Below are 22,917 nucleotides of genomic sequence, written 5' to 3'. Positions count from 1 at the left end.
AGGCAACCACGTCATCCTATTGTAATTGTACTCTCATTTTATTTTGATAAATATATTCAATGTTGCAAAATATATAACAATTGGAATACAAATTAAAAAATTATGATTCAAATAATCTAATATAAAAATATTATTTCAGTAATCTTTACCAAAAAAAATATTATTTCAGTAAATAGTAAAATGTTTAATAGTACGTATAAAACTAAGAATATAATTAGTAAAGTATGAAATTAGAAAAAAAAAAGCAATTAAATAAATCCTCTTCTTCACTTTCTAATTCCACTTAAATTAATATATTCTTTAATATTTTTTTCCAAAGATAATAGCTATTTTTGTGAATAAAAAAATCTTCATTATAAGTTCCTCGAGAAACCACATCGCCAATTTACTATTGACTTCCCTTTCATCTTAATATATAGAATGTGACAATTTGATAACGTGATAAATATAGTGTGGAAAAACATGTGTATTACAGTGAAGTTTTATGGGAATTGAAAAACAACAGCACCAACAACGATAATAATGATGATTTACAAAACTCATCATCATACTACTACTCAAATTTTGGCCATGGATAACATTTTATTACACTTGGACCCTCCAAACTTATAACTTACAATAATTTAAGGATAACATTCAATTTTTCGTTCAAAAAAAAAAAAAAAAAGAAGAGAATATGCATCACTGATAAATTGACACCTGGTGCCTACTTGTATAAGTTTCTAACATCATACACTTTTGGTGCTATTACTTGGCGAGTCTTATAAGATTCCTTGTGGCAATTAAATGGTGAGAATGGAAGGAATTTGTATCGTTTTTGTCCCACGAATGAACAGTTGAATTTCTTTTGGAAGTTTGAAGCATTGTGTTCTTCTCGCCCAAGTTGCAAAAGGTTGGGGTTTTATTGGTGACGTTTAAAAGGTTACATTATTTTTATCTTAGGTGTTAAAGGTTGCATAAATTCTTTTGCTCCCTTTTTTACAAACATTAAGTTACACTTTATTGTTCCAAATTATGAGATTTTGCAAACCCAACAAATCTCTTTAGCACGAAAGACAATGAAGAAATCTCTCTTTCTCTAGCTTTTACTTTACCACTTTTTAATGTTTGAGCATGAACAATACTTTTTTATTTTTTCCCGATGTTATTAGGTACGATTTTAACTTACAAACTAGCTTTGTTTTTTATAATATATTATATTGTCATATATCAACTTTAAAAAAAGCAACGATAAGATTGTAGAGTGATTTTTTTTTTTTTTTGAAAACTTCTCGCGGTAACATGACTGAAAAATCATCCTAAGATAACATAAAGCAGACCGATGATGACAAGAATTTCAGTCCCGGTAGCTTTTCTTTTTCTACAAAGAAAAAAAAAAAAAAAAAAAAAAAGACTTAAGGCCATTTCAAGACCACGAGAGGTGGCCAAAGGCGATAAGATTCCATCGCTTTGGAGTTTGGAAAGGCAACAAAAGTTTAGGACGTGAATGATAATCATTTACCGAACAAAAAAATGATAATCATTTTGATTGGAAATTAATTTTTAAAAAAGAAATAATTTTTTATATTTCCATTTCTAAAGGAGTTTCTAAGCAAAAATTCATATATAATAACAACACAAAATTTATATTCCTAGAATAAAATTTCGTTTGATAATGATACAAAATTTTTCCCTCCCAAGGGGGTGGATGGTGGCTGCGGCAATGATTGGCAAGCGGCGAGTTGTGGACGATGGCAACAACTAGTGATTGGCAACGGCCTACAATGGGGAGTGGATGGCCGATTAATAGAGAAGACGAATGATAGAAAGATTCTTATTTCTCATTTTTGTTCCATATAGATAAGTAAAAAAATTACTTCTTATTTCTATTTCTAATTTATTGAATTAAAAATTGTTTCAAAAATAGAAAATTAAAATTATGTCACCAAATGAATTTTTGTTCCTGAAATAAGTCTAATGGAATAAAAATAAAATACCTGTCATGCGCGCTCTTAATTATCTTATAGTGATCAAAGGGTACAAAAATTACAAAAAAAAATTTAAAGTCTGTTTGGTGACAATCTTTTTTTCTTTTTTATTTCGAGAATGGAAAAAGTAATTTATGGAATAAATTTAAAATAGAAATAAAAAGTAAAAAAATCTATTACTTTATCAACAAGAATATAAATGATAAAAAATTATTTTCAAGAACAAAAATCATCGAACATACCATTATGGGCTTATAACCTTTAGAAAAGGCGATGGGGAAACGGAAAGGCGACTGAATATGGACCTACGGCGACAAAATTTCTGTAGCTTTTGGTCAATTTTTGTATTGAAATTGTCTAGTGCTCTCTCTCTCTCTCTCTCTCCCTCCCCGCGTGAGAGACGTGTTGACGTGGCCATTGTCGTCCTAGCTACACCAGCTTTTTTAAACTCAGATTTTTTATTTTTTATTTTATTTTATTTACCTTTTCCAGCAATACCATTTCGATTATAAATAACATCCATACGGGATTGGACTTCTCCTTTCAAGACCCGTTTTAGCCTGTTTAGTCGAAGCTTCCTTATCCATATGACCGACCTAATTTCGTAGTAAATTCGAGTGAAATATGTCAAGAACTCCATTTGCTATCGAACCATATGAACTATGCTCACATGCAAATTCAAAAAAAAGTGGGCGATGGCTTCAGTTGTAAACACCAGTGAATGGTATAGTTGGAGTTGATGTGCATCCATTTCGTCACGCCCTTCATGTAAACTTCTCTGCCTTTTCCACGCCTTTTCCGAACCCTAGCACACATCTTCCTTCCGTTCGGACCACAGACAGATTCTTCCATATTTTTCCATGCCTTTGGGACTCGACAACGTCAATTGCTTGGAAAGTTCAACTAAGAGAGAATGCAACTCCTAAGATACGGTCGATTGAGATTTCCCTTGGCCAACCATGAGCCATCACGGAGAACAGAGATGCGATCAATTTCTTGGAAAGTTCAAGTAAGAGAGAATGCAACTCCTTAGACACGGTCGATTGAGAAGAGAATATAAGAGACACCGCTCAATCCGAAGTGAACACCCTGCGATATTTACACACCCCACCCAGCACTGTTCCTCCGATCCGCGTACATTATCATGTCGCGCGACCCATCAAACGCTCATCAAACGACCAGGATCACCATTTTGCAATGCATCATATGGGTGTCCTTCACGGCGGCCACGGCCCTTGTACAACTGCCGTGCGAGTTCGTCGACGGCAACCCAATCCCCACCTTGTTCCTCAAGGGTGGCCCGTCCCCCTCGACCTTCCAAGGCTTTGTCCTCTCCCTCATGGCCGCCTTCGCCGGGGCTTATTCCTCCCTCATGGTCCACCACATACCACAGATCGCTAGCGCTTGCTGCTACTTTTCGGTGATTTCCATGACATCCGCGGTAGCGTTCTTGTCCGTCTTGGCCGTGTCCCAGGTCCGCTCCCCGGGGGCTGATGGTGTTGTAGGAATTGATGTAGCTGAGCAATGATTATTTATGTTTCAAGCATATACGTTGGTGTATGATGGGTTCTTGTGATTTTGTTTGGTCTTGGGTGCGTCTGACTACTAAGGTCCTAAGTATGTGATCAGACTGTTTTCCTCACAAGGAATAATAATTTCAAGGTTATATGCATAAATATGTTAAATATGCGTGTTTAAATTATGCGTCACACAAAATAACATGTATTAAGCAGGCTAAATCGCTTCTTATTCACTAAAGTTGGTACCAAAAACACACCCGCCAGCTCGAGGAGTCAACGAATATCTGGGAAGCTATCATCAAAAGGGGAAGAGAATTTGGAGATCTTTGAATGGAAACACTTATAGTTTGTCGCAAAATATACCAATTACCGACCAAAAAAAAAAAAAAACTATCGATCTTACTGTATATCTATTACTGTTTAAGAAAGGAAAATAAAAAGTCTTTTGGACTCAAAAAGGAAAGAGACCGTCGACCACGCAGAACAAAGGCCTTGCACACGACCACCTATTATAACCATCCATGATAATGAACAAAATGATCTATTTAGGGTGGGTTTTGCTAATATAACAATTTTTGAATTACTGTGAAAGAATAACAGTTCGTTGTGAGTCATATAATTTTGAAGAAGTAAGCTTTATAATAATTTATAATTATTTATTATTTAGTTTTTTATGATCCAAAATAGACTTTTATTTTGATAATATATTAAAAACTGTTGCTTAATCATTTTTATTTAAAATTTAGGGACATTTTTTTTTTTTTTTTGGGTGATAACTCATGGCGTATGATGCATAAAATCGGCCACCTAGAGACTTATTTATGGAACACTCCTCGAGACCCATGAACAAGTTAAGTTTAGGTTTTCGAGCTATAAAGGCAGCTAAAAGTAATTTGTATGCAGTTAGTGAGATGTGAATGAATATCCTTCGGAGCCCGAGTTGGAAATTTTTATATCATATTTTCATACTCTACTCACGACACATTTATACATCTCATTGCTTGAAAAAAGATAATGCAACCGTCCAAATAGAAAGTCCCATCATCAATGATTATCCGCTAAACTTCTCCCATCAATTAGTTGAAAGTACAACAAAATTCTTATCCTTGTAACTAGATTGAATTACCGTCGAGACTAAAGGTCGACCTAATTAACGTAGTATACTGGGATCAGCCTGCCTTTCTCATCTTCATGAAGAGTAAGACAAAAGCCAGAAAGGATACAACAGCACAAACCCATCCAATGCCTATGGACAATTTGCTCAAGAACATGCTCATCATTAGGAAAAACCCTAACGCGGCAGAAGCGGACCCGGCTCTCTCAGCGACCATTGCCATCTCCGTGTGCACTAGTTCGCGCATCAAAACCCCGACCAAGGAAGCCGTGAACCCTACCACCACTGCGACCTCGGAGAAGTTCAGGAGAAATGAAAGAATCATTGAGTGGCGTAAATTTTCCATGTCGATGGAGGTCGAGAAGTGGAAGACCATGAACGCCACCATTGCCTGGTAGGTCAGTCCGAGGAACACCTTCCCCAGATTCACTGGCGGAAGCCTCCTCCTTCCTGCCTCATCATCATCGGTTGTTTGGATTAGCTCAATGTTGATGGTGTGATGGTGGAGTAGGGTTTCTGGAGGCGGATTTATGTGCAACCTCGCATGCCGAAAGTGGAGAACTTGGTGTTGCGAAGGAGGGATGTGATCCAGACCGTGGATTGCGTCGCTATCAGAGAGAGGAGACAGGATCGTCTCGTGATTAGAAAGCGGCAACGGGACTGCGTCACCATCAGAGAGAGCCGATGGCATGTCTTTCTTGGTCTCAGCCTGGGCCACTGGCGCAAGTCCAGCGATGTTCCCCTGAGAAGAAGCAGCAGCAGCTGGCCACCCGACGTCCGCCATGATGCCAAGAAGAGCTAGGGTGTGTGAATCTGGGAGCGGAGCAAAGTGTTTGGGAACAAGTAAGAGGGCTGTGTCGAAGTGACGAGGGGCGAGTTGACCGTTTTATAAACTGAAAGATACAGTTTGTCAGAATTTCCCAGAAAGGGCGGTTGAAATGTCGTCTCGGGGGATGGTTCCGAGAACGTTGGGCGTGCTTTCCTATCTCGATATGGAAAGAAAGTACAATAACAAAAAGAAAGGACCTTATCCAGGTGCCGTACTTTCTTGCAATTTTGTTTGGATAAGGCAATTACTCAACCTTGTTATCAAAAGAAAGTGAATTTCAAAATAAAGCATTACATCATCCCTCGTTCCTCACTGTGTGATCCCTCTGACTCTGTATAGGCTTTCCATGATCTTTCTTATCTGAGGTGTGCGCGCGGCGGGGTTGAGCCAAAAAAATGGAGGGAGAGGAGGCAAATGCGCGAGAACTTCAAGGAAGGTGAAGGGGCTCACGATTAATCTTTTGATGCGATGAGTTGGTAGTCTTCTGGTTCTGGATCAGGGCACGCGGTTTGCCTTCTTACTTCTCGTTTTGCCGTGCCTAAAGCGTTCTCTCTCTCTCTCTCTCTCTCTCACAGGAGCTCTCCCAGAAGCCTCGTAGCAATTTTCACTATTTCTCAATTTGTGGTTAGTTTTCTATTAAACGGGTCTGGCTACAATTTTCTATATCATTTTCCTCCCTTATTTTCTTCCTTCGCTGTATTTTCTCTTCCCGCGTTGAGACGAAAGTGGGGACACATAACACGAACTCGTGAATTTCACATTCATACATGAAGCGATATATCACAGGAAGCAATTTCTGTGTTCTTGAGATAAACGAGGCACGAAAATTCTGGGTAATTTAAATTCATAAAAAAACCGCATAGATCATCTTCCAGATTTTATGCTGACATTATCGCACGATACATTATGGCATCATCTTGTCAGTAAAAGCTAAAGATTGAAAGAAACGTACATAGGTCAAATTAAACTAAAGTTTATTGCTTTATTTATGAGATTTTGAGCTAAAGTTTTACATGTTTAGTGTAATTATAATTAGGGTGGAAAAGATTATGATCGTAGAATGAACTAACGTGCTGCAAATTTAATTATCATTTTAGTATGATAATGTAAGAATGGAATTTATGTTATGCGAGAAAGAGTAAATCGTGCGGCTCTCTTGTTGATGTATTCATATTAAAAAAACGATAAAGTTATTTAAACATGAGTTATATGGGTGTACGAAACGTACATAGGTCAAATTATACTACTATCTAGATGATTTCTTCACGTCGAAAGGTGGCCATGTTGTTGGGAGATTTTTTTTTTTTTTTTTCCTTTTGAATGTTGTATTGGAAGTCTTGGCTTTTCACGTTAATCTTTTCATTATTAATTTAGAGGCTCCGACCCTTGACGGCTCCTCTCTCCTCCTCCGTGTGTTTATCAACAATTACAGCTCATTTCCAATCGTTCTTAAATAGAAAAAAACTAATCGCAACAAACCCACGTGAAAACAAGAATCGTCGAGCTTCGACCACTCCGCAAATAAATCCTCGCGCAACAAGACATTAAATCAGCCTAAACGACGAAGGAAAAAGAGCACACGAATCAGAGGCTCAAAAAGAACTTCTGATCTCCTCTGGAACCAAACCCTAAAAAATCATAACGAACAACAGAAATACGAGAGCCAGCGGGAGGGAGGCACTTGACGGGAGGGGCCATGTCAAGGAGGGAGAGGGAGGTGTCGAAACAAATAGTGGTTTGAAGATTTTTCGAATTTGCTTTCAGAACAGATGGTGGTTTGCGATTCGGGATTTCAAGTGTCAATATGTTAAAATTGGGGGCAATTAGGGAGGAGACTCAAGCGCGTGGTTTGTACATTTCTATGTAACGAATGATTAGGGGGAAACCTCCTATAATTGCTACAATAGGTTTTGTTTGTGTGGCCAAATTAATTAGTACATCGCTTGGAAATAAATGATAAGGGGGAAGCCTCCTAATTTGCTAGGATAAGCTTTGACTGCGTGACCAAATCAATTAGTGATTATTAATTTTTTTTTTTTTTTTAGTTTGTTTGTTTCTTTAAATATTTTAAAAAATAAAATAAAAAAACCCACATGTTATTTTTATGAGATGGAACTCTATTTCTACTTTTTGAATTCATTATACCATTTGAGAACGTCTAATTCCAAACGAAGTTAATTAACATAATTCGAATGCGTAGTTTGCACATTGCTGCGAAATAAATTATTTAGGAGTAGTCTTCTAATTTGCTGGGTATGGTTTTGTTTGCTTTGACCAAATCAAAATTGATTATTGTTTAGTTTGTTTGTTTCTTATTAAACATTTCAGAGTTTCAAGTGTTCCTTATTTGCAAAAAAAAAAAAATAAAGGTCTGTTAGTACCAATTACATGAATAACGAGCGGAATGTCTTTTGTTTCCCATGTCAAAATCTAGCCGTAAATCTACACAGAATATTTTCACAAATACAGTCCACTAAAAAACAAGAAAGACATTGGTTAACATAATATATATTTATTAAAAATATTGAATGACGTACAATTCTTCCCAATCAATGAAATACTCAAGTGTTAGGCCTGTATATTTGGACATTAGAGACTCTACATTTAGCTTTGGCAATAGAATTTGGATACGGAAGGCATGACTTGACCCAATAAAAGCAAAACACAAATATACCCCATCCGAAAACTATAATACCCGTTGTTTCAAATATTGGCTTCTTTTTAAGATCCTTGGTCAATACCGAGATTGATATTGCGTAGGATAATGCCGCAAACATTATCCCGATCTATGTCGTTCTATTGGTAACTTTAATGAATATGGCATATTTTAAAGAGATAGCCTTACGATTGGATAGTGGATCAACCAAATACTGAACATGGTTTGCCCTTATTGATTCCATTTCATATTCCAAAATATTTTTGAATTCTTTTTTATCAAAGGATGAGAGAGCATCTTAATAGTCTTAGGCTCAACATCGTCTTGCAAAGCAATCATAAAAACTTTCTCTTCAATCTCAAAATGACAATGGAGAATACTTTTACGATTACTTTTACGTAATTGAACTTCTTCTTAATTCAATTCGCTAGGTGATGCGATACTCCCATTAGGTCATGTATGTTGGGATAAATCTTCATTTTCCTAGACAACATTAGTATATATGTGATTAGAATTTTCCATCCCATATAGTTAAAAGTCCTTGTCAATCTCACATCTATTAGGAAAATCATTCTTGAAAAATGTGACATTTCGTGACTCTATTTCAATTACACTTCCATCAGCTTGTTCACTTATGAATGACGAGCGAAATGTTTTTTTTTTTTGTTTTTTCTTTTGTTGAAACCTATACATAAATCTATATGGAATATTTTGGCAAACAAAGTCAATTCAAAAATAAGGAAGACAATGGTTAACATAACATATATTTATTAAAAATATTGAATGACGTACATTTTTTGATGATCAATGATATACTCGGGTGTTGGGCCTGTATATTTGGACATTACAGACTCCACATTTAACATTGACAACGTAATTTGGATTCATAAGACTTAACTTAAGCCAATAAAAACAAAAACACAAATATGCCACATTCAAAAACTATAATACCTGTCATTTCATACATTACATTCTTTTAAGATCCTTGTCAATACGAAGATTGGTATTGCATAGGATAATGCCACAAACATTATCGCGATCCACGTTGTTATTATGATAACTCTAGTGAATATAGCATATTTTAAAGAGATAGCCTTGCAATTGGGTGGCAAATAAATCAAGTCTCAAATGTGATTTGCCCTTATTGATTTAATTTCATCTTTCAAAACTTTTCTTCATTCTTCCTTATCAGAAGATGAGAGAGCGTCTTGGATAGGCATCATCTTGCAAAATAATCATAAATGCTTCTCATTTTATCTCAAAATGACAACAGAGAGAATTTTTACGATTACTTTTACATAACTAAACTTAATCTAAATTTAGTTTGCCAAGTAATGCGATACTCCCATTAAGTCTTGTATGTTAAGGAAAATTTTCATTTTTCTCGACAACATTAGTGGGCGTGTGATTAGGATCTTTCATCTCATATATATGAAAGTCTTTGTCAATCTCATCTCTATTAGGAAAATCGTTTTCCAAGAATGTGACATCTTATTAATTTATTTCAAGCATACTTCCATCAGCTTGTCCATCTAAGAATGACAAGTGAAATGCCTTTTGTTTCTTGTGTTGAAACCTAGCCGTAAATCTATACATAATATTTTCACAAACACGGTCAATTCAAAAATAAGAAAGACAATAGTTAACATAATATATATTTATTAAAAATATTGAATGGCGTATGATTCTTCCCGATCAATGACATAATTGGGTGTTGGGCCCGTATATTTGGACATTACAGACTTCACATTTAACATTAACAATAGAATTTGGATGCAGAAGGCATAACTTGACTTAATAAAAGCAAAAACACAAATATGTCCATTCCGAAAATTATAATACCGCCGTTTCATACATTGTGTTCTTTTTAAGATGCTTGGTTAATACTAAGACTTGTATTGCATAGAATAATGCCGTAACCATTATCACAATCCATGTCATTATCATGGTAATTCTAGTGAATATGACATATTTTAAAGAGATAGTCTTGTGATTGGGTGGTGGATCAACCAAGTCTCAGACGTGGTTTGCCTTTATTAACTCAATTTCATTTTCCAAAACTTTTCTCCATTCTTCATTGTCACAGGATGATAGAGCTTCTTGGACAGTCTTAGGCTTGGCATCATCTTGTGAAGCAATCATAAATGCATCCCCTTTGTCACGCCCCGAACCCCAAGCACGCGAACAACCCGCCATGGTCGTGCAATTGCGACATTCCTAGGTAGTGTCGCCGACCCCATTCATTTTATATACGCATGCGGAACGTATTATAATACCCCTGACAAGATTTACAGGATAGAAAAGTAGGAAACCAACTCATTCAAAACCAAACATACTTTCATAGATATTCACGTCAGAGATTACATACACCAAAAATGGGTCAGAGTTTATATGCATCAAAAAGGGTTAACCTACAAAAAGGATCAGTCCCACCAAAAAGAAAGAACAGTCCTATGACCACTAGTCGGACTCGTTTGTGGATCCCACTTCTGACTGATCAACCTTCGGAGACGACAGGTCCCCCACCCTACCACCGGGAGGGTCAACTACGCCCTCACCTAGGATGGCCTCCACCACAGCCAGTGGAATGTCAAAATCACTAAGAGGACCAATCTTGAAACCATTGGCTCCAAAGCGGAACCACGCTCTGTATTGATGAGGCACTCTGACAAACATGGCCTCCTCAACCTAGACATTGGTCCTAATCAGCTCATAAATCCAATGACTCTCTGGATTGGGAAAACTATGCACCTACTTGATAATCTGCACGGGGACACCATATCGCTTCGGGGGTATCGCCATCTACAGTCCTGAAAATATTTGGCCTACAACGAGGTGAGACATTGTCTAAGCAAGTTCACCCCCCTTAAACCCCTATTAGAAAGAAAATACACCTAAGGGCGGCCTAGCCACGTCACATAGAAGACTTACCTCGTCTTATTTCCTTCATGTAGGTTAGTATAGTTCATATCACTCAATCATATGTAGTAATAAGAACTTAAACAACTGTAGCGCAATTACTTTCACATAAACAACAACCATAGCATGTGATCCAATTTTTATTTATTTATTCACTACCACCCATGAACATAGCCTACTCGCAGTTCGGTTATCTACTGGCATCTAGCCAGGCATCGTCTCCCCACCTTAGAGCACGGTTTCGTCACTACATTGACGGCGTTCCCAAGGAGCATGGGCCTAGAATCTAATGCGACCCATATCCTTTGTAAGGGGCATCCCATATTGGGGCAAGTCCGGTTCAACAGCCCTAGACAATTTCCTCTTAATTATCATACAATAAATTCATACTCAGCCCATGACACTTTGCATTTCACTCAATGCTTCAATTTAAATAGTGATCCCAGCCTTTTTTCTTCATATAAAAAAAATGTCCAAGAAATTATTCACATGTGTGGGGACACATTAATGCATAAGCCGTCAATTAAATTCCAACATAATTTGTTTAAATTCCAGCATAGTGTCTTTGTGCTTTCGGGCTATGTCGTCAATTAAATTCCAACATAATTTGTTTACATTTGGTTACTTTACTAAGTCAATATCTTTCAAGTCTTGTTGTTGATTAAATTCTAGTATGGTTTGCATTTGTACAGCCTGTTATAATAAAAGTTGTTGGTTTCTTATCACTTATATAATATTTATTGTCCAGAGTTGACACAAACCTCTGATTTTTTTAAAATTAAAAGTCGAAGAACGATTTTCAATGAAGGATATTTCGTTGGAGGAGAAATTCCAGCAAAAATACTAACCAATTGCAAGTTCGCATTGTAGGGCACTAGGTATCGAAGAGAAGACAACATTGAAAACTTTTTGATGACCAAACCAAACCTTAATAACCAAACAAGCGCAACGGGCCGAAGTGACGAGAGAGAAGTGGACGTTCATTTTGTCCAGAAGTATTGAAACTGATGGGGACTTGATCGGTGTGAGCACGTCCACTTGGTTTCATTGCTCATCGGCGATCTTACATAATCGTCTAGCTTCATGGGACCCGTTCCACGCATGCTTAGTCGAAAGCATATAATCATTTTCTTATTTTGAAACGACCTAGTGTCCCCATTAGACAAGTAAGCTTGTGAGATTAGGCTTCCAAAAGATGAAGGACAGCGATGAGAATGGAGTCGTCTGGACTTCAAACTAGCACGCTGGCCTTCAAGCATTTACTTTTTCAAGAAAAACGATGTGAAAATATATTATTGGACATGTTTCCTAACTGAGTTAAGTCACTAGAAAAGCCGGTTAGTCTGGTTTGGAGCACTGGTTAAAATTGCTGGTGGCATCAGGTTCACACAACTTGCTAATGCAAGAGAAGGAGCTATGTCCATCATCACTTGGAGTCGAGTCTCGCGGGCAAAACGGACCGACTTACTTCCAAGCAGTTTAAATTATTAGAGGAAAAAGATAGATAATTCAATTTTGATCGAGAGATCTTCGAGTCATTTGGTGATGTGGCTTGGCTCATGCATGTAGCTAAAGAACTCACGCACAGCCACAGCCACAGCCACACATGCACGGGTGGTAGCAAGAGGCAATTTTAGAAGACCAAGAAGACTTTTGAATGCACAAAAAGCAACTTTAACATCCACATCGTGAGTGGAAGACGTCCTTTATGAACCAAAGTGAGCTTGTGCAAACATGCGTGCAACCTGAATTTGCTATAAACAAATCGAACCACCCACCTCGAATATTTAACTGAATGATTATCTGCATTGACATAAGCCAAAAGGCTAAGGCTATCCATACCTATCCTATGATGCGACCAAACACCATACATTCCTTGCATCTTTCAGGAAAAAAATATTTTCATGTAGAAGCATCAAGTATTGAAATGCGTGCAGTGACTACTTGATGCCAAGGGAGAGTGTAAAAAAAGTAAAAAGTAACACAAGTGAGAATTTAGATGGATATAGATTACTTGTTATCCATAAGAATCTACCTAAGAGATAAGAGCAAAATAAGAAATTCTTCTTGTTCTTGAGCCAAATGTTCAAATAAGTTATGAATCAATCAAGTCTTGGTTTTTTCATTCATCATAGCATGCTTATATAATGAAGCATGGATGAGCCCTCCAAGCATGAGTAATTTCCAGAATCACTGGAAAGACATAACATAATAAAATCTTAGGAACTAGAACTTTGACTCTTGGAATCTTCATCACAATCAAGACTCATAAAGACCTAGGAACTAAGAAATGCAATAATCACATCTATAAGACATCGAAAATATAGGAAATACAGTTGATTGTAGGTCTTAATATTTTGACTATTTCCAAAGTTGCCAAATTTAGTGGCCTTCAAGGGATGCTTCACCATCCCTATTAACACATAAATCGCATGAAGAATTTCTTTTTTTGTGTGTTAGATTTGTTATGTACATATCTATATATATACCTCAATACTATTTATCGACGTTATGTTTTTCTAGTGACGGATGATGGGATAAATCATTTTTTTTTATTACAATGACTAACAAATCTCATCCAAAATGCTTTTCACATCACAAATCATGATAAAAACATTGGAAAACAAAAGTGGTGGTGGTATGCCTATCCTCTTCCAGCCAATGGCTGCACGATGCGATGACATCACGGAATATCAATTCTAATAATGACTGGAGAAAAAAGAAGAAGAAAGTTGTGTGTGCGTGTGGGTAGTAGCTCAGTGGGACGCATGAAGTGGAGACAACGCCCACATGGTACATACAGTTCGATGCATACCCAAGTTGTGGCTAATTCTGATCGTGGGGAAGCTTGGGAAGTGGCGTGAATGGATACGACATTTGTGGTGGTCGGGTAGCGTCATTGATTTTTAGAATGCTCGTGGAAACCTAAGACGAAAGTGAACCTGAGCAAGAACAGGGATGAAGCAAAACTTCAATGATTTTGCAAGTTACTGTTTCGATCATTGGAAACCCAATGACTTTGACTTGTTTCAGGATGTATATATGTGTGTGCATTAGTGATCGACATCGATCCACCCACATTGTAAATGCGTCGTTTAGCGATAGCCATGCTAGTGTGGTTTGCCATGCTGATTTTGAGTTTTTTTGGCGGCCCTGAAAGCATACGACATTATCCAAACCCTAGAAAAATTATATATGGTTCTGTTGTATATGTTTTGTGCAATTTTGTGAGACTTCGAGTGTTTGAGATTGAACAAAAGTCAAACTGTAAGTGCAGTACGACTTGAAACGAAGTAAAAGATTCAAGTTACTCTAAAATCAATGTTATTAGCAATCGTTATTTTGGAGTGGATCGGACAACACGGCTTATGCATGACAGGGCCCTGATCTAAGCTAAGGAAAATGCGCTCCCTTTCAAATGCAATGTGCATAATTAGTGAAAGAATGTCGACTTGCTTTTGAAAGGACAAGTTGGAGTTGGTGACTGAGAGATGGATCATTCCAGCATATGCTCATCTCGTCGTAAATTGAATGTATCTATAATCAAAAGATCGATGAATGTGGCCAAAAAGACAAATACGTTGAGCAAAAAGTGTCGTCCGTATGCATAAACAATATAGAAGTTCATAAGAGGTAGATTTCTGATCTGTGCCGTATCCAATCAAAACCCACATATACATCATTGTCTTGTCATGAAGGAAATACAAAAATGGAGGCTCGTACAATTTTATATTATTTGAAAGTCTGCCTTTCGAGCAATTACATCATATCATATCATGTTTCGCTCCTCACGTGAGGCTGCTAAATTCAGTCTCCCTCCGTACCCAAATGCCGCCGCGCCATTTCTATCCTGCTCCTACCCTGTCTGAGTAAAGCATGGTGGTCTTTGCATGCATTGGGGAAAAAGTGGTGGGATAGTACCCTAACGAACAGTGTCTCCCATAAAACTTTTCTTCCACGATATTGGAAATTTGATTAAACTCGTCGAGTGTATGGATATTGTGTCGACAAATGCCGGGCGATCAATGGAAAGCACAAACTAATGCTCTAGGAAGTGACGTCTAAAGGGCACTCCGTTAAGGGATCACTGGAAGGACGAGTTTCATGAAGACGAAGTTGATTACCAGCCAGAATATGGACTCATATCCAACCAGAAGTTTTATCAATTCCGTGTATGTTTAGTGCAACTGCCATTAGTCAATCATGTTGCCGGTAAGTGTCTGAAGTAGGATGGATATTGCAGTAGGAATCTTACAATTTTTTTTTTCCTTATTTGGACTTTTGACTCAACTAATCTTCATAAATCTTCATATATAAGATATAATCCCGTCTCTCTCTCTCTCTCTCTCTCCCCCCCCTTCTCCTCCCTCCAACCTTCAACGAACTTGAACGAGCCAAATCTAGATCATTGACATGGGCGACCTTGATCTAAAGTCGTGATCGATCGAATTGGGTTGGGGGGGGTGCGAACGAGTCTGCAATAAAGAAACACTCAACTAATTCTGAAATATATTACATGCTTTATGGATCTTGTTGATCAATAGCATCTTAATCATTAATTATGTGGATCCGATCATGAAGTTTATACTTGATATATAATTGAGATGGATTTGATGTACGTAATTTATTCATCATGCAATCTTGGGTCCCTAATAAAAAAATTATCAAAAAAAAAATACTACTAATTATATGACATTGAATAAGTCCAAATCTACCCAACATCTCCCTCTTCTTTTTTGAGAGTCCATGTTCATGAACTCAGATACAGTTGCTTCATGCGTGTAAGAAACGTGAGAACAGTGCATCGGGGGAGGCTGAAAATCTCTTCAACTCCTACATCTTACACTCACCTAAGAAGAAAGAATACTGCTAATTATTTCCTGGCTTGTCATATCGAAATAATTCCATTGAATAGAATAGGATACCATGCTAGTGCGCACGTCTCTATGACGTTTCGTCCTCCACCCAATTATTAATTTAGTATGTTGGAAATAATAGGAATTTTCTTTTCTCCTGTCCTTTTCCTCGTATTGCATGCATATATGCATAAAATCTCATCTCATCTCAAAGAAACAAAAAAGAAAAGAAAAAGGAATTGAATTATTTTTGCGCTTTTCGTAATTGGTTGTCGTAGCTCATCCCGATCAAAAGAGGACAAAATAGAAGAAAATAGAAAACTTGCCACACCTGGCAATTTCATAGAGGGATAAGTGGTTACATATTGTCCATTGAGAAAATATGGCTAAACCAATTAAATATAATGTGCTAAATATCTGAGTCAATTACGAAAAAAAAAAAAAAACTCATTTGACGAATTATCTCTTTGTAAAGTCATCAATTGCCTAAATCAAACTAAACCGCAATGATTACATCATTACAACTATGTACTTAATATCTAACATAAACTATAAAAAAAAATTAGTCGTGTGTATACATCATTTTTTTTTAACCAAAAAAAAGTATATATCATTTTTTATTCTAGTTGTAATAGTAATTTAAGCAGATTGCGCTAGACGGCGGAGGCTCAGTGGAGAGTGACCTAAACTATGGCTCTGTTAGTGCGGGACGGCTCATCGATCTCTTCATAATTAAACTTGGTGCGACACATGCGTTTGCCAGTTGCTGCGTGCCCTTCTGCAAGTTCCATGGTTGTTCAATAATTTAATTAAATCAAGAGATTAGTGATTTTAATCAACGGGGTCGCGCGATAATCATATCAACCGGGGGAAATAAGGAAGCGACACGTTTGAAATATGCATGGAAGTTAGGTACGTGATGGACGCAATTGAATATATCGAGATCAATATGCATCTTCACTTTGCCCTAGTAGTCTCAGCTGAAGTGCCCCGTGACTAGGCTTGTAGTTATAAAATCAACGATGTTACCATCAAATGCGAATTCTATATTGCAAGAGTCGCCCTTCAAGCTGACCTAGGTTCATCGAGTCGTCATCGCTCTTGCATCAAATGCTCTCTCTCTCTCTCTCTCTCAGTGGATACTAATAGTTTACACAAAGCGAAACGCATGCATTAGTAACATCATATGTATGGCGAAATGGTGATGGAAGTGGCTGGGCCCAGGTAACGGCATGACCAGATTCAATTGACAAAACTTTGAAAATTCTAGGGCGCGACCCTATTGTTGGTGTCATTATTTGTCCGAACCAGACTAATGCTAGGTACTAAGGGAGATATGTACAAAATTTGAAATACCTGGTTTACTAAAGTGGGGTCTTATAATTTGTTTTATAGACTTTGGTTCCATCGTATATAGCACCAAAATATTCAGAATTGTGTTCACTCTGTCATATGATACTCCTTTGTATGAATTTTACTTTGTCCATTAGAGCATAACTCATGCCGATTACTGTTAGTGATACCCAAAACTAATATAGAAAAGCTTACATGCCACTAATTTGATGAACATTTACACAACACCCCCCCAACCCGATATAATATATATTATATATAAAACCCCTAGTTTTACTCTCCCCCTTCACCTTGTTGCCCGTTATGCCTTAGTCGTGCCTCCTGAATTCCAAAATTGGCACTAACGATCCCGGGTCTGGCGTCTTTTTCCCATGGACGACCTTAAAGTTTGTGGTCGCACACCATGGAACCATGGGATCATGACGTTGAGGTCAGTGACCCCTAACCTATGGTTGGATTGTCCTGCGAGAGAGGAGGAGATGCAACGGCGAGGTGGCAGCTGGAGGAGGTGACGACGGCGGTGGTTGGAGATGGGCCGTGGTGGTGGCTCTTACTCGCAGAGAAAGGGGAAAAGGTAGAGAGATAACATAAAGAGTCCATATCCACCAGTGATACGGTCATTGAGGATACTCTTTTCTAATGCAAAAGCAAGTGATTTATCAATGGCTGCATATATTCTTATGCATTATCCTTTATAAAGATTTGGAGTATCTACGTATCCCCATACATCACTTCGAAACGAACTTTTAGAAATCCTTTCTTATACTATACCTAGCATTATTGCTAGTTTTAATAGCAGCTAACGTAAGCGCATGATGCACAGTTTCTCCATAGCCGAAACTTGTCCTCTCTCTCCACTTTGATTGCCTTCTCGTCTTCATCTTCTTCCTATAAAAAGCCTGCATTTCTCGTCCTATTCTTTCCTACACTTAACCATTCTTGATTTTGGATACCTTCTGAAACCATAAAAGAAAAGATCCACCGAAATGATTCCACGTGAAGCAATCACCGAAATGATTTACAACCCCGATTACGCTCCATTCCCCTCAATGCAAAACAACGCACCATCGTCAGTATCGCCCTTCAACTTCGCCAGACTCCTTGCCGACATGCCAAACCCTCAGCAGATCCTCCAACAAGTGACGCTATCTTCCAAGACGGTGGCCACGTCATGCCTTAGCAGCACCTCTGATGAGGCTGACGACCGCCAGTTCCGGCTCATCGACGAGAGGCGCCGGCGGCGGATGATATCGAACCGGGAGTCGGCAAGGCGGTCACGCATGCGGAAGCAGAGGCACCTGGATGAGCTGTGGTCACAGGTGTTGAGGCTCCGTGGCGAGAACCAGAGCCTCGTGGAGCGGCTGAACGAGGCCACGGAGCGCCACGAGAGGGCCGTCCGGGAGAACGCGAGGCTCCAGGAGGAGGTTGCTGATCTGCGGCAGCTGCTGAGGGACGTGAGATTCGATAGCCCTTACAACGACGCTAGTGGTGGCATTAGAGATCTGGAAGAGGTCGTGTGCAATGACGGGAGCTAGTCCGTCGATCAAAAGTGAGGGATGAATTATCCTCGAAATAAACTGATGGGTGTAACGTGTTCCTTGAGTTGCTCGACTGAGAGTCATGGATTTTGATTAACTTTTCAACGTCAAGAATGATCTTATGGGAGTGAAATTATATTGTCGGGAAAAATCGCCATATGAAAAATAAAATTCTGGGCATTACGTACGAGAATCATCTACCTTTGATTTGTTTATGGCAAGTTTTACTTGTCCTGTTTAGCAAATGAATTTGGATGAAGTTTTCACAATGATAATCATAAAAGATGTCTAAATATCTCCGGTTATTCATATTTTTCACACCTGGACCATCTTAAATTGATAAAATCTTAATTGCTTCAGGGCATTTCCCTGTGTTATTCATTCATATTTTAGAGCAGCCCTCTTCTAGCTCTCTTCGCATTTTAAGGGAAGAGAAGAAAATGCACAAGAAGATAAGGATATTCCGACACTAACATATTGGAGAAGTATTTAATGTTGACCTAATTATGGGCGTCCGATGGCTACGCATCCATGTTAATCATTATGAGACCCACCGGGCATATGCTCATCATAGCACATTTATATCCATATGGGGAATATGCATGGATGGATGATGCAAACATCGGGACATAATCGTGATCATTCTACATTTTCTAAAAAGGGAAGTGAATGCGAATGATGAAAGCACATCATCCATGAAATGTATACGAGGGACTAATCAATATGGCCATCATCGCCAAGTCTAAGCCGAGAGAGAGAGAGAGAGAGAGAGAGAGAGAGAGCAGGTGGTGGAGGTGCTGCTGGTAGTGGCCCTGCTGGTAGTGGCTCATCAATCAATAACTTATACTGCTGCAAATTGTGTCTCTATCCACTAAGACACTCAGAGAGAGAGAGAGAGAGAGAGAGGGAGAGAGAGACTCTGTGTTGTTGTTCTTTTGGCTTTCTGCGAGAAAACGAAGGCCGGCCAAACCTGGTCCAGCCATTGCTCTTCGGAGGTGGTGTTGCTGTCACCTTGTTCGGATATTGCGCAGCACAACACACTTACGCTTCAGGTGCTGCTTGAACAGTGAATAATCTGAGGCCCCTCTCCTCTTTTCAGGAAGCATCAGCACCACATCCCCCACTTCCTTTTTCTCTCTCTCTCATGATGCAAATGCGGCCTGCAATAGCAACAGGAAACGCATGGATCCGACGTACAGTTTCCCTGTACATAGGATAATATCTGGAATCTTTAATGTCAACCAGAACTAGTTATTTTGGAAAATTAAGTCTAGAATACATGTTTTCTATGATAGATTATCTCTTTTCGGACAATCAAAGGTATTGTGATTTTAAGTCAAACGTTTAAGGAAATAAAAATTAGGGAAATAGCGACCAAAAGCCTTAAATTGTGCCCATTATAATATATTTACCTCAAAATTTTCTTCATGAAACAAAAAACTCCAAACATGTACCTATGTGACACATTTACCCTTAAATTGTTCTGGTGTGACACACATCTATTCCAATTTTTTTTTTGTAACACAAAAAACCTTAAACTAATCTTCGCATGACACATTTACCCCAAAATTTAGGATAAATGTGTCACATTAGTATAAGTTTTGGGTTTTTAGTGCCACAAAAAAAAAATTGAGATAAATGTATCACGTAGATATAAATTTGGGATTTTTGGTGCCACAAAAAAAGACTTGGAGTAAATGTGTTATACGAGTATAAATTTGAGATTTTTGGTATCACAAAAAAATTTGAGGTAAATGCGCTGTATAGTTTATGATTTTTTATGGCATTTTCCCAAAAAACCATTAATAGCTAAATATATTTTAATTTAAAGGATGAAAGATATGTATAGGAATTAAAGACTTTAAAGGAATAAAAATTTCGAGTTTATTTATTTTTTTCTCTTAGAAACTCCGGTCTAGCCATGAATTATTAATGACTATATATCAAATGAGCTAAACAAACGTGTCGCTTTAGAAGCTCAATTAAGGAGGTAAGTAAAAGCATTTTAAATGAGTTTTCCAAATCATAAACTTGTTGAATACACTCTTTGCTTTCCGAAGGTTATACCTTCTGAAAAAAATAAGGTGCACCACTCCGATTCTTCTTTCAAAGAAGCTTATAATATTTTTTGGGCCAAGTTTGGTAGTATTTTTGAGTTTTGAAATTTGATAACATCATTTTAAAAGGAAAAAAAAAAAAAAGATACAGTCGGGCTTTATCCGGACCGTTTCGACTCGGGCCAGGCCCATATCTTCGGGACGGTCCGGGCCCAAAATCCGCAATCCGCCGCCACCGATCGAGCTCGATCCTCCTTCCTGCTTTCCGTTCGCGAAATCGAACCCGCCTCGTTCATTCGCCAGTCGATTTCTCGCGTAGAAATCCGGGCTCGGAAGCGTAATTGCGGAACGCCCGTTCCGAATCCCCGACGCCGATGATGGGCGTGAGCCTGCAGTGCGCGATGGATCTGGCGGTCGCCGGGATTTCTCTGGCGGTCGGCCTGGGATTCTTCGCGTTCGTCGCCGCCATCCTCTGCTCCGCCGCCTTCGTTAACAACGTCAAGGACGTCTCCTGACCCGATGGTCGTCCCAGGTTCGCACGATTCCGCTCGAAGTTCATGGTGAATTTTGGCTGGAAGCATGTGCCGTATCCCGTTTTCGGTGTAGGATGATTGGGTTCTTCGTAGACGGCAGGAAATTATCCGGAAACTTCTCTCTTTTCTCTTTTCAATGAGAGAGAGAGAGAGAGAGAGAGAGAGAGAGAGAGAGGGAGATGCTTTAAAGTGATGAAGGCCTGTTGGGAAAGAAAAAAGGGGCTATTTTTGGTTAGTTCATACTCTCCATGGAGCATGCTTGAAACTGGATGGATCTAATTAGCATTTAATGGATGAGAAATCTATGGTTTGATGACCTACATTTGCTGTTCATTAGCTGCATCTTGGTACTCGTTTTTTGCTGCCCAATACAGCGCATCCCTTTAGCACTGTGTCGCCGTCCCGTCTCGCCTTGAATTCTTTTCCGTTTCCCTTTGCGCGGATTCGACGAGGCAATTTTCTGGTCGTGTCAATATGTAGTCTCTTGAGCCATCTGTAGATTGGTTGACCGCTCTCTAGCCAAAGACTTCATTAAAACAGCTAATTTTCCGGGTGCTGTGAACCTCGATCGAAGGTGTGTGCATACACCAGATAGTATTGTTTCCGAGAACCGAGCAGAAGGGTCCTCTATATTCATCTTCAGATGCAAGGGGTGGCTCCGGAAGCCATCTTTCCCTTTTTGAGAGAATAAGGAGGCGGTACGAGTTTTGATGCGAAATGAAGGAACCCACTTCTATATGGCACTATAAGTGGTATTAGCTCGAATGGAGCATCGAGATTGAAGATAGTTGTAAACTTTGAATTAGTGCTCTGTTTTCTAACTGTGATCTGCCTACCATTGCTGCACTTTTATTGCTTACCGGTAAATTATTGTGTCGTCGTATGGCAAGTGGAGAGGCTATTTAGATCAATTCGACCGTGCATAAATTCAACGTCTTCAATGGGACGCCATTGTATGTCTACTTTATAACCAATACAGGTGCAAGCAGCTTGAGGAAAGGATTGATTTAAGTGACACCTGAGACATGTTTTCGTTGAAAAAAGAAAAAAGGCCTAGTAATTGGCTTTGACGTCATTTCTTGATGGCATATATAACTTGTGTCAAAATAATGAAGTCCCTTATCCAGTTCTTGCTTTTTTTCTGATTGGCAGCTGAAGTCTTCAGCTGGGATATATTAAAATTGTACCATTCATGGGTAACTCATTGCCTGATTTGATTATGTCTAGATATTTCAATGGAGCCATGCGGGAACAAGATCCGAAGAGCATTCCTGTGCTTTCTGGGAAGCGGTAGGCTATGTTGAAATCAAGCCTTGTGTTCAGATAGCCCATGGACTACGGACACTCTTTTCATGCATCCAACAGAGAAAACCTTGTGAGAAACTGAGTTTTGAGTTTCTGAGGAAGTCTGTTGATTATGCTGAATAATAGCCATGCCAGCAAGCCCTCTCGTGTTGTAGTATACCTCTTGGAAAAATTTGATCGAGGAACTTAATCATCTTTTTTTCCTCAAAGAATTGCAGAAAGCATTTCCGTTCGTTTACATTGTGTGAGTTTGTTAGTTCGGACTCCTCC

The 22,917-nt window shown here is 38.6% G+C and overlaps 1 protein-coding gene and 1 long non-coding RNA gene across 2 annotated transcripts; both read left to right on the top strand.

Annotated features, from left to right (window-relative positions):
• The first annotated feature begins 18,129 nt into the window (after positions 1 to 18,129).
• On the top strand, positions 18,130 to 18,939 carry LOC104433343 (basic leucine zipper 8). The gene has a single exon (XM_010046044.3). The coding sequence runs from the start codon at positions 18,201 to 18,203 to the stop codon at positions 18,747 to 18,749; it is 549 nt and encodes a 182-aa protein (XP_010044346.2). The 5' UTR covers positions 18,130 to 18,200; the 3' UTR covers positions 18,750 to 18,939.
• Positions 18,940 to 21,074: 2,135 nt separating this feature from the next.
• LOC120290929 lies at positions 21,075 to 22,885 on the top strand. Its single transcript, XR_005548724.1, has 2 exons — positions 21,075 to 21,341; positions 22,570 to 22,885. It is a non-coding gene; the product is annotated as an uncharacterized LOC120290929 (long non-coding RNA).
• Positions 22,886 to 22,917: the final 32 nt, after the last annotated feature.

Source organism: Eucalyptus grandis, chromosome 2 (assembly GCF_016545825.1).
Source record: "Eucalyptus grandis isolate ANBG69807.140 chromosome 2, ASM1654582v1, whole genome shotgun sequence".
NCBI classification, from domain to species: Eukaryota; Viridiplantae; Streptophyta; class Magnoliopsida; order Myrtales; family Myrtaceae; genus Eucalyptus; species Eucalyptus grandis.
The sequence above is the reverse complement of the archived record's forward strand: the minus strand, read 5'-3'. Positions and strand labels throughout refer to the sequence as shown.

Excerpts from the sequence above, each read along its gene's own strand:
- LOC104433343 (XM_010046044.3), top strand. The coding sequence starts at position 18,201 with ATGATTCCACGTGAAGCAATCACCGAAATGATTTACAACCCCGATTAC.